We start from the raw sequence: 17,756 nt of genomic DNA, 5'->3' as shown, positions 1-17,756 counted from the left end.
GGTCACTGAAGAGAACAGTAGAACGAGAAGATGTCCCATGCTTGTGGATTGGCAGAATTACTCTCGTGCATCCTTGATTTCACTGCAATGCCCATCAAGACTGCAATGTCATTCTTCAGAGACATGGAAAAGCTAATCTTAAGATTCATATGGAAGCACCAAAGACTCCAAGTAGCCAAAGAAGTCCCGAGAAAAAGAACAAGCCAGAGATAATGGAATTCTTGAATTCAAATTATACTGTAGAGCCATAGTAACAGAAACAGATATGTGACCTGATAGGATAGAAGAAAGAAACCATAAATTAATCCCATAGAGCTACAGTCATCTGAGTCTCAACAGAGATGCCCAAAATATACATTGTAGTTAAGACAGACTCTTAACAAATGTTCCTGGAAAAACTGTATATCCATATATAGAAAACTGTTGTAATAAAAGGCTAATAAAATACATTAATAAATACATTCACATATAAGATAGTATAAAACATAAATAAATATATTAACAAAATATTAATTAAGGGTAAGTAAAATATCCATGGGGATATATTTCAGAAGTAGATGTAGCGGGACAGCAGTTCTGCTTGATGGGGCGTGGTCACCAGGGGTTTTACAGGGGACCTGAGCCTAGAAGTGTGCTCTGAAAAGTCTGCTGTGTTTTCCAGACACTGTAGGGGGTGAGTGTATGGATATTGTAAAAAGCAATGAGAATCTCATGTCCGCAGTCAGCCCGTGAAGGTGGCCTCCATTTGTCTTGTTCACGGCAGGAATTCCTGTGCTTATTGATTAGCACAGTGCTAATGTATAATTTATGCTCAATAACTCCTTGTAGAATGAATATAAAGAATTAATGAACTGCTGGGAGCTTGGTGTTAACTGGAGAGTGTAAAGTAATGCATTCAGAAATAAGAGGAGGAAAAAAATGAACACACACCATGTTAAGAAGAATACTAAATAATTTGGGGGACAGAGAGATGGCTTAGTGGATACAGGCCGCCACCTCCAAGAGTAAGGATCTGAATTTGATCCTGCAGATCCACATAGTGACTGGAGAAAGTGGACCTCTGCAAATTGTCCTCTGACAGTCACTGTTGCCACTCCCCCCCCTTTCATGCACACGAAATTCTTTAATAAAAATGATGTGAACATTATTTCAAAATAGCAGGCGGCCTTTGATGTCTTTCAGTTAGGAAAGAAAGGTGAAATTTTTCTTGGGTTATGCTGTGACAGAACCAGGTGGATCAAAAGTTTAATATGAAGAAAGTAGATATCCTGGGACTGAGGAGATGGCTCAGTAGTTAAGAGCACTTGCTGCTTTTGCAGAAGACCTGGGTTCAATTCCCAGGACCCTTGTAGTGGCTCACAACCATTCATAATTCCAGTTCCAAGAGGTCTAATGCCCTCTTCTAGCCTCTGCAGGAAGCAGCCACACATAGGGAGACACAACACACATGTCTACTCACACCAAATATCTACTTGCACCAGATAAGAAACCCTTGACAGACCAAAGTGCAGATACCACCAAAGTGCAGTCTGGTGATCCATGATTTTCATTGGGGTTACTTACAGGAATGCAGGTGAGGGTCACTTACAGGAGCCGAAATGGTTGAAAGACAGCTGTATCACTAAAGCCCACCACAGCATGGGTGACAGCTCACAAAGCTGGGAACCAGGAGCATACTGCATAGCCTGCAGGCAGCCCAACAGGTTGAAAGGTGCTCTTTCCAGGTGCCTCAGTTGATCTAAACCTGTTCCAGGCAGCTCAGCTGGTTTCTGCTTCTTCCCGTCAGCTGGTCTGGTCTGAATCTTCCTTGAAGCTTTGCTGGTCTGAGAGTCTTTGCAGTTCTGAGGATTCTCAGCTCTTCTTGCTTACTTTGGCAGGGAGGTGCCTAGTGAATCTGGTCAGTTTCAGGGACTTCCTGAAGCTACTTAGAGTTGTTATTGGTTGAAATTGTTGTTGTTGTTGTTAAGAATATGGCAGTATGAACTGCAGCTCCTTGTTTTATTTAGATCAAGGCATTCTCTGAAGCTGTTCTTTTATGTTTTCTGTTTAATGGTCCAGGCATTTCTTTCTGAGCAATGCCTTTTTAGAGAAAGAAAAAGTAAACATTTTCAGTCTTAGCTTGTCTGAATATTAGCTCTTTCAAATGTTGCCATATAGAGCAAAGTAGATAAAAACAAGTCTTACCAATGCCCACTTACCTGAGTAGGTACCATTGTACAAACTAAACAGCTAAATGAACCTGCAGTGTAATATTTCTGGCTCAAGATGGCTGTCAGTTTGTGTAAGAGCGTATCAGCTCAGTGCTAAGATGATCTACAAAGTATTTTCTCATTGGTTAGTGAGTCTAATCTGTCTAAATGTATTTGTGTGTTCTGTTCCACAGGATTAAAGCTAATAGCAAACAAACAAACAAATAAATAAACAAATAAATAAATAAAAAAGGTAATGAAGCACAACTAGTGTTACTCAAAGAAAATAAAGTTGTTCTTAGGTATTAAAGGGACTAGTATTGACACAAGACACCCAAGACCAAGTTCTCAGCACAAAGGACTTTTATTTGCCCCAGAGGGACAAAGGGCAGGGAATAAGAGACAAAGACAGGAGACAGAGGATGAGGGAGAAGGGTAAAGGAGCAAGGGAGGTGGAGAATGGATATGTGTGTGTGTGTGTGTGTGTGTGTGTGTGTGTGTGTGTGTGTGTGTGTGTGTTCAACTGATTGCCTCTGGATAAAGAGACAGACATGGCCCATGGGCAAACACTAGTTTATAAGGGAAAAGGGGACTAGTACATAGGAGTCTTTAGGGTGGGACTCACAAGATGTTTTTTAAAGCCCTTGGTCATAGGTAGCCAAGGATGAGAACCACTGAGAAAGCGGTGATTTTCTGTGGCTTCTTCTTGATGACTTCACTGAAAGCCTCATTCATGCTTCTCATGCTGTTCTGAGGCTTGAAAAGTTTTCAGCTCAGGCTCCAGAATGCTATTTACCACTGAACATATAAGTGTATTCTTATCAAATAATATATAGGATTCTCATCAAAAGAGACACTACAATTGACTTTCAGGTATGTCCTTTCAAAATGGCCTATTAAAGTGTTAATAATGAACTTTGTCTCCTGACTTTATATCACCAGAATTCTTTTCTTTCTAAATCATTTTAATGACATTAATAAAATGTTAGGGTCCTTCTAAGATACTTTTCTGTGGCATATATCTTCCTTATGTGAAGCATAGTAAAGAAAGCGAGTTAGGAATATTAGGAATGACAGCTCACCTCTGGCAGTCAGTCCAAAGGAGCAGTTGCCATCACCACTGATCATTTTCTGCTCCTATAAATAATGTTTTCCTGGGGATGAAATCCTGTGTGTTCTGAAATCTGGGGGATGAACTTTTACTTCTTCATAATAAAAACCCATGCAGTATTTTGGCCCTTTACCTGTGCTGGCCAATCATTTTATCTGGAAGACCCAGTCAAGCATTTGAATATGCCGGAGCCACCATGTCATCTTGTCATCAGGTATCATGGCAACAACTGCCATTTGCTCTGCTATTCACAGGTCACATCACAGGAAGACAACCTCTCTCATGTTCTAAGGCTGTGCCGGAGAGTTGAGTGAGAATCTGATGAACCTGTAATTTTGAAGTAGTGGTTCCTTCTAGAAGTGTTTTTTTCAGATGCCTTCATGAGTTACACATTGTGTTTCACGTGTTACAGAGGGGTTTCCCAAGAGCAACTGTCCATGTATTAATATCCCACATTAATCCTCAGCTAATAGAAAAACCATGAATCTCTTTGCTTCATATGTGAGGTACAGTCACAGGGGAAGAGGTGTGCTTTGAAATGCTGGAAAAAATTGTAGGTGAAACCAGATCTCTATTGTGACCACATTATTTTGGTAGGAACAGACGGAGCGTACTTCTTCAGATCATCATCCAAACAAAAAAAGAAAGGTAGCCATGGTTGAATTTTGTGGTGTGTGTGCTTTTATTGAGTCACTTGAATGCTGCAAAAGCAAAACCAGAATAGACTGGAACACATGGGCGGTGATAAGAGGGACATGGAGGTTTTCCTGGGTGAATATGGATGGGAAGATCACTGCTTCCATAGGACTGCCAATCAGTCATTTACCAAGCTTTTAAAACCATTGGATTTTAATGCTTTGGGTCTGCATATGTTCTTTATATATATATATATATTTTTACTTAGTCTTCCTTCAATTTTTACAGACCTTTTCAGTATAGAGACATCAAAGAGTAAAAAGAAACATGTTTATAGTTAGAAGATGCTGGCTGGTCGGAAAGCTAATACATATCTAGTGTCTATCTGTATTAATATAGATATTTTTATATATGACAATCTCTCTCTCTCTCTCTCTCTCTCTCTCTCTCTCTCACACACACACACACACACACACACACACACACACACACACACATACACACATACACACACACACACATACAAAACCTAGGACAAACACTTAAGTGTGCCAAAGGTTTTTAGGCTTTGAGGGACTTGAACTTGTTTAAGCTTTTATTTTACTGTAAATTCTCTGAGACCCAGGCCACTGAGAACCTTGCCTAAATCTAGTTTCTTACTTAGGGACAAACTCAAAGCTAGATTTAGAATAACAGAGTTCCCTGATCACTCACTAGGTTACTTTCCATCCAAGCATTCTACCTTAGAAGAAATAAAGCAATCCTGAATTTCCAAATAAATTACTTGATTGGAAATTTACACTGATATTGGTAATTCTTGGACTTTTGATTTGCTTTTGCAGCATCTTCCAAAGGAAAGGTCTCTTCTGCCCACTGACTAGTTGGATGCAGCAGCTGCCTCCCTGGCTGCTTCATTTTCCCTTCCAGCTCGGCTCTCTGGTTCTGAGTATCTCATTTGTGTGTCCCGTTGGTGTGTGACAGTTGTTAGTTTGTGACAGTCCTTAGGATTGAATGGGTTTGGGTGTTGTGAAGGGAGATGACCTCTGTGGTGACTGTCACCTCCCTCATATAATCCAGTACCTATGACAGCGTTTGCCATTGTATTTTGACCTCGGTGCATCAACAGATGAAATTTGCAACCTGTTTTTTTTAAAACCTTTTTCATAAACAGTAGGTACCTGATTAATAAAACATATATATTAAATGGCTTTTTTTTTTCTCTTAGAACACTTATAATGTGGGGGCTGGAAGGACAGCTTTGCTGTTCTTGTGGAGAGCCAGAGTTCATTTCTTAGCTCCCACATTGAACAGCCCACAACTGCCTGTCACTCCAGCTCTAGAGGATCCAAAGCCTCCTCTTGCCCTCTTTGGGATCCTGCATTTATGTGCATATATTCTCACAAGCGTACCTGCATATACGTAATTAAAAGACAAAAACCTTTAAAACCTAGGACATTTATAATCTTAACATTTGGAACTCTGAAGACTTAAATTGGGCCCAAGGGCTGATGCGTATTGTTAGTCTTTCTCATGACCTTGGGATGGCCTGTGAATAATGAGTGTTTTCAGACACAGGGCACAATGGGGACTTGTCAGCTACTGTATTCATATGTGAGACAGACAGGCTTCAGAGGTGCCATGTGACTCCAACATATGAACGCAAGCCTATTAGTAGCTCAATAACGGCTTTTCCAAACTTCCCTTCCAGAGCAAAGGAAAAACTATGCCCGAGACAGCGTCAGCAGTGTTTCAGATGTGTCCCAGTACCGAGTGGAGGTGAGAAACTTTGCTCTTTGCCAGTATGTAGGATGACTCTCAAGGGGCAGAAATATGGGAGAAAAATCAGAAATCGGTTTCAATTCATCGAATAGGATGTATTTTAGGTTGTATGGATCTTTCCTTTAGATTTTTTTAACTGAGATGTTACATGTAAAACTACTGTGAAAGTTTTTGTTCTAGTTTCATAATAAATACACTAAAATCACAACCGCTATTCATTGGCCATTACCAGCCCAGTTAAAACAAGAGAAAGGCTTCCATTGAAATTAAGCTTTGATACATTGAGTAGCTTTGTTTTATATTTAGTTTTATCCAATGTCATTATTAGCTCTTATTAAATGCTAGTTTCTTTTTAGTTTTGAAGATATTTGCTCTTAATTGGATCAAAACAACCCCAGTTTATAGCTGAAAATACGTAAGCTGGGGCATCATTTTTAAATTGCTGTTTTCAGTTTTCTGCTGATCTCGAGCATGCTTCATTAAATCTAAACCACTTTGTCTCAGGAAAGTGGTTGCAAGAGAGGGCAGACTTGGCACTTGTCACAAAGCAGAGCCATAGCTCCTGCTCAGGGGTAGGTGTCCAGGATGTAGCCAGCACTGGGAATGTTGCTATTAGGCAACATCTAAATAGCTCTCTGAGTAAGGTGGGGATCATTAGTTTAAGGAGAATGCTGTTTATGTGTTTTTATTGCTAAGAGTTTGTTTTTATGACATGCCATTGCAGCTCCATGTGACTCAGCATGAAACAGATTTAGAGATCTTACAAGTCAAGACATCATTTTCTGTGTTCACCAAGCCCCACTCAACTCCATCCTCTCAGTAGAGTGACTGAAGTTGTAGCATGCAGTGTTCATCCTTTGATTCCCTGCAAACTGAATTCTATTAGGCAAATTCTTCTTCCTTTTGGACAACATGTACAGAGAAGAGTTTATTTGTGTCTTAGGAGTTTTTCTCTTCTCTCTTCTCTTGCTGACCACAGCACCTGACCACCTTTGTGCTGGACCGGAAAGATGCTATGATAACTGTCGATGACGGAATAAGGAAGTTGAAGTTGCTTGATGCCAAGGGCAAAGTGTGGACACAAGATATGATTCTCCAAGTGGACGACCGAGCTGTGAGTCTCATTGACTTGGAATCCAAGGCAAGTGTGTGAAGCTTACGTTATTTTATTCTTCAAGAATGTAAATCAACACAGATTTTTGGAGCATGAGTGGGAGCTTGACACTATCAAATATTTATGTTTTGGGGTTTTTTTTTTTATATAGAATGAATTGGAGAATTTTCCTTTAAACACAATCCAGCATTGCCAAGCTGTGGTGCATTCATGCAGCTATGATTCCATTCTTGCCTTGGTGTGCAAAGAACCAACCCAGAACAAGCCAGATCTTCATCTCTTCCAGTGTGACGAAGTTAAGGTAAAAGAGTGATTCAACCTCCCTGCTATTTGTGTGTGTGCACGCGCGTGTACCCAGAGAGTCCAGAAGAGAGTGTCAGATCCCCAGGAACTGGGATTATAAGCCTTTATGAGCTGCCTGATATGGGTGCTAGGTGCCAAATTCCCATCTTCTGCAAGAGCAGCAAGTGCTGGTTACTGCCGGGGCATCTTTCAGGTCCCAGCTCATTCCCAACCCTCTTATGCAACATTCTGCCAGTTTCAAGTGACCCATCTTGGTCATACAACTATTAGATGCTAGGACTTAAGATTCTGAGAATGTGGTAAGGAAAACAAGTACTTAAATGTCTTCCTTAATTTTCCACTCAGTTCATCAAAAGAGGAAATCTGATTACTACTATTTTTAAAAACTCAAGTATGTGGCATGATGGCTCATACTTGTTATTCTGCCACTCAGGAGGGTGAGGCAGGAGGATTGTGGCAAGTCAGAAGCCAGCTTGGCCTTCAGAGTGAGACCCTGTCTCAAATTGTCAAACATAGATGTGTATTGTTTATCTCTGTTTACAAAGTATTAAATGATGCATTAAATTTTTATCAGGGACCTTGGACATATAATGTAAAAGTTATGTTGGATACATATACAGTAAATGATTATATTACAAATCTATTTTGTTCTTCACTAACCTCAGAGCTTGTATTCTTTCTATAAGATACTTAAAATGTCCCATAGTATTGATTTAAAATTTGCCATTTAGGGGTTGGGGATTTAGCTCAGTGGTTAGAGCACTTGCCTAGCAAGCACAAGGCCCTGGGTTCGGTCCTCAGCTCTGAAAAAAAAAATTGCCATTTAATTATGTGACTTGAAAAATTGCTCAGGGTTTGTAATCCCTAAGTGAAGTGAGAAATAGTTGAGCATAGTTACCAATAATAATAGGCTAGAGCCCCTAAAATTTATATTTAGTGTATGCTATAATTTCCAGGTGATTGTAATTTGTGATGCTTTATTAAACCTTAGAATTTGACTTCAACATTTGATATCTTTATTTCATGAGTGGGTTTCTCTAAAAGAGAAATCATCTTTGGTTGATTGGCACCTGTCTCAGTTTCTGTCCTGTTACTCTGATAAAACACTGACCAAAGTCAGTGTAAGAGAAGAAAGGGCTTATTTGGGTTTATAGTTCCAGAGGGACAGGAGTCTGTCATGGTCCGTGGTGTTGGTTGTGTTTTACTCTTTGAGCTCTTTGACTCTTTTGGGGGCCCACCACCCAGCTCCCAAATAATCAAACACTTAATAATGCAACTTAAAGGAATGCAACACTTCTTTGTATCATTAAACAAATGTTCCACAGCATAAACAAAGTAACACACCTTAAAATAATATTCCACAACAGGGGGTTGGCATGGCAGCACATAGCCAGTATTACCAGTAGCAGGAGCAAGAAGCAGAGAGAGAGAGAGCCAACCGGAAGTGCTCAAAGACTTTTAATCTCAAAACTCCTACACCATGGCTACACACAGCCTAATTACCAAGCAGCACCAGGGCTGGACACCCAGTGTTCTAATGTTGGAAATTCAAAGGACAATTAACTATTCAAGCCACCACAGTGCCTTCTCAGAGCAGTGGTTTATTTGTAACTTTCCTCTTGTAGAGAACTTGTAGACTAGTGCAAAGAAACACTTGGTCTCTTCAGCATGCCTTTGGCATTAAACCATGGCATATGAAGACTGTCTTTAACAGTATATTTTACAACGTTTTCTAATTTTAACTTATTCCATAGATGGTTATAAAAATGTTACTTGATAGGAACTGTGTCATTTAAGTAACTTGTAGTTTGATGTTCAACAACTTTTTATGTACTATAGTGCTTTTGGAATCCGTGGATTATTGTAATGATTTTGAGGATCTAGATACTTTAAAGCAAAAATGTTGAGATGAATATTTTGCTCCAAAACAGAGCAAAATTTTATCAATAATTTTTATTTCTTTAATTTTTATATTTATTTATTTATTGAGGAGGGGTATCACATATGGAGGTCAGAGGACAACTTGTAGGAATTGGTTGTCTCCTTCCACCGTGTGAGCTCCAGGGATTGAACTCAGGTTCTCAGGCTTGGCGACAAGTGCCCTTACCCACTGAGCCCTCTTGCTGGCCTAGTTCAGAGGAGATGGATATCTGTATATCTATATCTATCCTATGTTAGTTACTATCCTGAGTTCCGGACTTCACATCTAAGATGAAAGGCTTTCCTTTTCTATGGGGTTGTGATAGTGATGGCTCAACATGGATTTTGGACCATGCTCTGTTCTCACCAAAGCTCATACCCACTTAACTGATGAAACCCACTCACTCACTGATGTCACTCTCCCTCCGTGACGCATGTTTTCCTTGTGGATTCAAAATACAAGTACCTTGGCATGTGGAGTAATTAGTTTGTGTGCGGAACATCTTGTGATAACACTTTTTGAGTTAAAATTTTTATGATGGGATGCCACATGGTACATCTGCCTCCTTTAGGATGGTAACATGGTTCATAGAAGTTCAAGGTTCTAGACACCTCCAGTTTTAATCCTCCATACACTGGAGCCTTTGACCTCATGTTGGACATCTTGTTGGAACCCAACTGTTCGAAGGAAATGACACAGGCTTGGGACCCATCCCAGTGTCGTCTCATTGTCAAGGTGACTCAGGCCAGGCCATTTCACCTCATTTTCCTTAGAGTATTAAGTATAAAGGAGACTAAACAAGGGTTGGGGAGATGGTGCAGTAGATGAAGTGCTTGATGCACAAGTCTGAGAACCAAAGTTTGACCCCAGAACCCATGTTAAACCAGCTGTGGCAGTGGGCACCTCCAGGGAGACGGGAGACAGAGACAGAATTTCTCCAAGCTTGCAGCCAGCTGGCCCAGCTTATGGAGTGGAGATCAACAAAGGGTCCTGCCTCAAGCAAGGTACAAGATGAGGACGTCTGTAAGCAAGATCCATGAGAGTCTGTTTAAAGAGTATCAGGGATTTATGAAGATATGCAGTGGGGGAAAGCCATTGGCGGAACGAATTCCCACAGCGGACATCACCTGAGGCTGTCCTATGACTTCCACATGTGTACCACTGTGTAAGTGCACGCATGTGCACAGACACACACACACACACACACACACACACACACACACACACACACACACACACACCCTTCCCCCCTCCCCCCCCCAAATAGACTAGACGATCTTGAAGATTCCCATCAGTTCTAAATTTTACACTCATCAGTGCTTACTGTTAAAGAGTATGTGACTCATGTATCTGAGAAAAATGTACATAATTACAGAGAACAAGTAAGCACAAAAATAGTAGATGAATACATGTGCAACAACCTCATATACCGTGATAATTACCGGCTACAAATAAATTTCATAACCAAGCAAAATTAACACCTAAACTACAAGCCTAGCATGGGTTCCCAAGAAAATCTAATCATTGGTCTTGTTGGAAGAACATTGGAAAAACTTGTGGTGACAGATATATAATTTTTACCTGAAATGGAAAAATACAGTGGTTATCAAAATGGCTATCAAAATCTCAATAATCTAGAGTTGAGATTCAGCCTATGCATGGAGAGCTGTGTGAGCTTTCCGTCACTGTGGCCAAACACCCAAGCTGAAAAACTTAGAAAGAGGGAAGGTCTGTCTTCCTTGTGGTTTCAGGGGCTTCAGTCCATGGTTATTTGGTACATTGCTTTGGGGCCTGTGGTGGAAAAGTCTGTGGTAGCAGAAAGTGTGTGGTAAAATTGCTGTTCACTTCATGGAAAGCATGAAGTGAAAAGAGAGACAGGAAGTAGCCTGTAATCCCGATATCCTCTTTAATGACTTCTCTTCCTTCCACTCTCAACTGAAGGCTGGTAACCAGGCCTTCAACATGTGGATCTCCAGGGATACTGCAGGCCCAAACCATATGAGTAGGTTTGCCTTAAGCTCAGAGTGTCTGTGTTGGGACTGGTGATTGTTTTGGTGAGTTAACAGCTGCCCCTGGGGAGGGAGAAGAAGGAGAGAACCCACCAGCCACGCATGCCTTTACCTGCCTCCATCCTTTCTAACAGAGCAGAGACACTCACCCATGTCCCCTATACATTTGCCTTTTTATATTGGGCTCTTGGATACGAACCTTTAAATGGAATCCAGACTTCGATTAACCTTAGAAATCAGTCTCTGAATCCGTCATTATAAAATTCACCACTAAAAGCCAGAGTCATATTTTTAAGGCAGCTGTTTAAAAAAAAAGTTATACCAAGATACTTACTGATGCAAACAGTAGGTATAAATCTTTTTTTTTTTCCTGTTTCAATCTTTATGTCAAAACTTAGACAAGCCCACAACTCACCTCTCTTTGCAGGCCAACCTCATTAGTGAGGATATTGAGAGTGCAATCAGCGACAGTAAGGGTGGGAAACAGAAGAGGCGGCCGGAGGCCCTGAGGTAAGAGCGTGGACGGAAATCAGTGGATGGGGTTGGATGCTATGTCTACTTTATTCCTCCTGAAGGTTTACAGAAATTGTTTTCCATAGAGGAGAATTATTCTGTTTTCTAAATTACAACCTTTAGTCTTGACTCGTTTGCTGTCGCTGGCTTGTCAGTCTACGTGTGTCCCTTCTTGTTTCCCCATGTATCACCTGTCTCCCACACAGCTTCTCATACATGTGGAGATGTCCCAGACAGTTAGAAAAGATGTATGTTGTTTTAGGAGATGACCCAGGGTCGCCCCATGTATAAACATGTGCCCACAGACTTTTCAAATCTCATGTGACCTAGAGGAAAAATTCAGTGTGGTTTCCCATGGAATTTGAGTTTTTCTGTATTCCTGGGTCTCGGGAATTTGTGAGCAGCCACAGTGGAGTTGGTTGGGAATCCTTATTTCCCTGACAGTTACTCCTGAGGTTGAAGGGCAAATCCCACCAATTGAGAGAACTACTGTTACAAAAAGAGATTGTAAAAGCCCAATTTGTTTCTCATCTTTAGGATGATTGCCAATGCAGAGCCCGGCATCCCCCCTCCTCCCAGGGCTCCTGCCCCTGCACCGCCAGGGACTGTCACACAGGTGGACGTTAGAAGCCGAGTGGCAGCTTGGTCTGCCTGGGCAGCTGACCAGGGTGACTGTAAGTATCCAGAGCTAACCCTACTGAGGATCCACTTTGGGTAGTGATGTCATTCATTCTTCCAAATTCTCACATTGATTTGTTGGTTAGAGTTAGTTTTAAGGAGTTAAATCTTAGACATTAGAGAGTTAAGCTTGACTGCTGTTAAGGTTATTATCCCTGAGAATTCATGCCAGCCCCTTAATAGATAGTCTATTAGGTTACAGTTATTTCTTTAATACCAAGAGAGGAAGTTACACTTGACTCACAATGACACACATGATAATAGAATATATAGCAAAGAGAAGCCCATTGGGGTTTTTCTTTTCTAAAATATTTTACTGCAGAATCTTTCTATTCATTGGACAGCTCTTATGTATTGATAGAAGGGTGTCAGTATAGATAGGGAAAAAGGAGCTGGCCCTGACTAATCTTGTCATGTGGGCCCTATGGCTTTGCCGTTGTATTACGTTGACAGTGCTTGCAAAAACAATTACAGCCTACCACTAAGTAAAACTTGAAAAGTATATTTATTTATTTATTTTGTGTGTGTGTGTGTGTGTGTGTGTGTGTGTGTGTGTGTGTGTGTGTGTATGTGCAAGCATGCCACCCTCTGGTACTTCTTAAATTATTTATCCTTTATCCAACCATGTATTATTCCATTGAATAATTGATAGCCAGCAACATAAGTCATTTGCCAAGATGAGTTACATTAGACTGTGAATATCTTTACTATTTTTTGTTTGATAGATTCTTTGTACATTTGTGTAAGAAATTTTAGTTATTCAATCCCTAGTCCTCCTCATCTCCCTCCCACTCTCACTGAAACCCCCCTTCCTAACAGTCCCTTCCTACTTTCGTGTCGGTTTTTTGCATGTGGCCACTGAATTTAATTAGGGTTTCTTGGCTGAGCATGGGTGGGGACTTCTTTACTGGTGCAAGGGAAACTTATCAGTGGCTACACCACTGGAGAAAAGGACACCCCCTCTCCCCAAACCACTAACTAGCAGTAGTCACTCAAGAGGGTGGACCTCATGCGAGCCCCCACATCCCGGTGACGACTGTCTTATGCAGGTAACCGTAGCCGCAGTGAGCTCATGAGCATGTCAGCTGTGCCATGTCCAGAAGACATCTTTGTGCTACCCATCTTTCTATCCTCTGGCCCACATGTTCTCTCCACCCCTTTGATAATGTTTCCTGAGACTCGGGGGAACCCATACAGCTATTCCACTTAGAGACGAGTATTTCCTCCATCGCTTGTTCTTGGTTCTTTGGCCAGTTTATGTTTCTGCATGGGCCACCACATGCTGCAGAAGAAGCTTCTCCAAAGAAGGCTTAGTACACCACTAATCCGTGAGTATAAACATGAATATTTAGAAAGCAGTTTGATAATACAACCATTTAGCAAAACAATAGTAGTATGCTCTACACCAGGGCCTGTGACCTCCCCAGCCATGGGCTCTTGACTGGCTTTACAGAACCAAGCACGAGTTCCCATCTGTGGAGCAGGCCTCCCTCCTATCCAAGCAGAAAGTGGCTGATGACTCCTGTAATGTCCATGGCACTATTGCACTAGATGACACATTGTGCCTCGATGGTCATTGTAGCTCATAGATTCACAGCTGGGCAAGACTGTTGTGAACTATTCTTCCCCAACAGTCTGCATGGCACCTTCTGGAACTATACATGTAGGGAAGAAGCTTACAGCTTGATTTCTCCATGGCTAGACTGAAGTGTGCAATGTCTTTAATAATAGGTAGACTTTTAATCTTGTGGGTCAAAAAATGAGACCTGAAAGAAGACCTGGATCTCTCTCCCTGTATTACCATGGGAGAACATCCTCTCATGCTTCAGCCTCATCTGTAAAGTGGGCATAATGACTCATAGGTTTCTGTGACTCCAAAAGCAAGTGATACAGTAATCGTATCCAGCAGAGGAATGTAAGCATCATTGTTATATTAGCAATTTCTGCTTTAGGAATTACATAGGTTTCTACCAATCCTCTTTGTATTTAACCTGGTTTTTGAAAGACTGGAATTGATAATGATCTGTGCTTGTTGTGGACTTAAGGTGGTTTTTGCTGGTGGTATTTTTGTGGAAAGGGGTCTGGATAGTTGTTTTGTTGTTGTTGTTGTGTGTGTGTGTGTGTGTGTGTGTGTGTGTGTGTGTGTGTGTGTGTGTGTGTGTGTGTGTGTGTATGTGCATGTGAGAAAGAGAGAGGTGTCAAAATTGTCTTGACATGAAGAGAAGATATGTTAAAGACATCCTGAATAGAGTTGTAGGAATGTATATGAAATCTAATATAACTTTACAATAAAAGAATTCATACACAGGTATTTTTGTGCTCTCATTAGATTTTGTGTAAAATATTCCTGGCCTTGTCATCTGTTAAAATTACAAAAAAATAAGGTTCAAATTCTGGCTTACTGCTTGTCCAAACAGCACTCAAGATGTGGTATACAGAGTTCTGTGTGAGTGCCAGAGAATCTTATTGGGAATCCCCTGAAGGAGGTTCTCCCTGCAATTTCTCAAGGTTTGTTTCAGCTCTTACTGCTGCCTCTTAGAACTCAGAGGTGGAGTAACCCTGTCTTCCTTCCAGAAGTGAGTTCACCAGTATGGTGACCATGGTGCCTAAGTCCCCAAAATGTTTTGGAAACAAGTAACTTCTGCTCATTTTGTCCCCAGATGATGATATCCCTCTTCTTCCTCATTTGAGACATAGTCTTCCTGTGGAGCCCTGGATGCCAGGGGGGGGGGGGTGTCACTATGTAGCTTTGGCCAGCCTTGAACTCATTACATCCCTGCCTCAGCTTCCAGAGTGCTGGGATTGCAGGCAAGAGCCCCTACACTCAACCCTCTTTGGAGTTCCTAATGATTACGTGTCACGTTCAGTTCCTGCCTTCCATGGTACACTATACCAAGCAAGCAGCAGCCCTGAGTAAGATAGCAGCTAACCGGCAAGCTTTGCTACACACAGATTAAGGAGCTTGAATAATTGTATCTAATAATGCAGTTTCATATGGCCTGGGGATTCCTTTTTCTTTTTGCACATACTCCATGTCTAAGCAATGATAGCACAGAGGCGGCATTGAGATTCCGAGTTTCCAGTATGTTTTGCCAGTTCTCTGCATTAAACCTCGTGAGTCACGATGATGTATCATGCGCTCTATCTCCACTCCTGTGATCTGTTGCTCCTGTCCCAGCCATATGCCTTTGAATGTAATGCACTCTGAAGTACTTGTGCCAACTGTCGACGTTACCATAGTGCCAACTGACTCACCTCAGAAAGGAGTCTGTGATGGAGATCTCATGGTTAAACATGCACATCTGAGCTGCCTTAGCATTCTAAATGCTTTTGAGAAATGTGTTCTTGATTTTGCAAATTCCTGAAGGTATTTATTTCAAGGCATATGATTTAAGATCAATGAACCAAATGTTGTGGGTTTTATGCTTAGTTACAAGAACTGAGACATCACTGTACTCCCGGAACTGCAAAGCCTTTCTTGTAGTCACGAGGTTGGGATGTGGAGGCACTAGCAGCCCTATGTGAAGATGGCTCAGTTGGGAAAGTACTTGACACACTAGCATGAGGAACTGAATGCCATCCCCACTGCTTAGGTGAGAAAGCCAGGTATAATGGTGTGTGTCCGTAATCCCAGCTCAGGGGCGGGGAGGACAAGAGAGCCCTAATCTTGCTGGACAGCCAAGCTTGCTCAAGGAAATGGCCACCTCCAGTTCAGTGAGAGACTGTCTCAAAAGATAGATGGAGGGAGATGGAAATTGATACTCAAGCTCGACGCTCGACTTTTGGCGTTTACATACATGCACACACACACACACACACACACACACACACACACACACACACTTGAAGCTAGCAGCCCTGTTGCGTTGGAACTTATTTCATTACTATTCATTACTATTTCACAAGAGATGCTTAAATGCTGGCTTGTGTCTTCTGTAGAAACTAGAGTGCTGAGTCAGGGTTGACTCTATTGAGAGCTGAAATAGGGAAGAGGGGGAAGAGAGGCAGTGCAACAGCTGAATGAATCTTACATGGGTGGGCAGGCCAACCCCCTAGCTTTTCCCAATTCTCCTGGTAACTGTAGCAAGGATGTAGCAACATGGGCCACTAGTATCATTTTGACTTGTTTATTCCAGAGAGACTCCCTTGCAACTGGAATTCTTTTCTCATCATTTTCCCATCTTCATTTCTATATTGGCATTGTTTTAACAAACATGGGAAGTCTAACAATTCTCCTTTCCTTTTAGTTGAGAAACCCCGGCAGTATCACGAGCAAGAAGAGACTCCTGAGATGATGGCAGCCCGGATTGACAGGGATGTGGTGAGTACAGCCACCATGTTTAGTTCATCAGCCCTCTGTTCTGTAAAGAGAGGGATTTAACAAAATTGGTTTGCAGAAGTTATATTTTCTCTTCTTGGCAATAATTATGTCCTTTGAAGTTTTCCTTGACCGTTTTTCCTTCCCTCCTAATGTTTAGCTAGACGTGATCCCCTGTAGAATACCAGTTTACAAAGGAAATGAGCCTGAATTAGCAAAGTCTGGGGATGGTGTGCTTTTCCTGTTTTCATAGTTTGTGATTCATAGTTGAGGTATCCTTTTAATATTGTTCTTTTGGTTTATTAAGATATTGATGGCTGGGGAAATGGCTCCGTGGCTAAAGTGCTTGTGGTGCAAGCTTGCAGACCGGAGTTCAGATCTCTAGAGTCGACATAAACATCTGATGGGCGTGGGAGCCTGTGGCTGGCTAGCAAAAGCAGCCGTCATAGGTGCAAGTTCTGGGTATCACTGAGCAGCTTTACCTCGTTGAAGGGGGAACAGGAATAGGGAATGATTCAGGACAGCAGCACTGGGTCTCTACATGTACACCCGTGTGCAGAGCACACCTATGTGCATGCATGCAGAACCCACATGTACCTGTTCACATATGTGCCCACTCACATGCAAATGTGCATACACACACACACGTATACCACATACACACATGAAAATGGAAAATGAAGAAAAACATATTTTAGAATACATTGAAGAAAAAGCTAAGTGATAATTTTAAGGTATAAACATGTAAATATTAATGTTTTATAAAGAGTAATATATTTATTTTCATTTCTTCATAACAATTAACTTGAAGTATGGATGTCCATTATATTATAGATATGTTGTTTGTTTACCTTTTAAACTATACATGTTCCCAGATTCTTTTGAAAAATCACTGAAAGGAATCTGACATTCAGATTAATTTAGTTTTTGAAAAATTTTCATTACTAACCATGTGTATGTGTAGGTGTCTGCGGAGGTCAGGTGTGTGTGTGTCTACATGTGTGTGCAGGTGCCTACAGAGGTCAGGTGTGTGTGTGCATGTGTGTGCAGGTGCCTGCAGAGGTCAGGTGTGTGTGTGTGCATGTGTGCATAGGTGCCTACACAAGTTAGAAGAGAGCATCATATCTCCTAGAGCTGGAGTCACTGGTGGTTGTGAGCTGTCCTGTGTGAATGCTGGGCACTGAA

General features: G+C 41.5%; 1 protein-coding gene across 3 annotated transcripts in view; it reads left to right on the top strand.

Moving 5' to 3' along the window:
- Eps8 (epidermal growth factor receptor pathway substrate 8) overlaps nucleotides 1-17,756 on the top strand; it is a 173,059-nt gene that overhangs the window by 113,179 nt on the left and 42,124 nt on the right. For all 3 annotated transcript variants that reach the window (XM_052720242.1, XM_052720243.1, XM_052720244.1), the window contains 6 exons: nucleotides 5,645-5,712; nucleotides 6,695-6,856; nucleotides 6,981-7,130; nucleotides 11,490-11,572; nucleotides 12,113-12,249; nucleotides 16,501-16,574. In XM_052720242.1, coding sequence (XP_052576202.1) covers nucleotides 5,645-5,712; nucleotides 6,695-6,856; nucleotides 6,981-7,130; nucleotides 11,490-11,572; nucleotides 12,113-12,249; nucleotides 16,501-16,574 — 674 coding nt within the window. The remainder of the gene's footprint in view (nucleotides 1-5,644; nucleotides 5,713-6,694; nucleotides 6,857-6,980; nucleotides 7,131-11,489; nucleotides 11,573-12,112; nucleotides 12,250-16,500; nucleotides 16,575-17,756) is intronic.

This window comes from Peromyscus californicus, unplaced genomic scaffold (genome assembly GCF_007827085.1).
Source record: "Peromyscus californicus insignis strain IS unplaced genomic scaffold, ASM782708v3 Scaffold_6__1_contigs__length_162567912, whole genome shotgun sequence".
NCBI lineage: Eukaryota > Metazoa > Chordata > Mammalia > Rodentia > Cricetidae > Peromyscus > Peromyscus californicus.
This window is presented reverse-complemented; position numbering and strand designations above follow the sequence as displayed.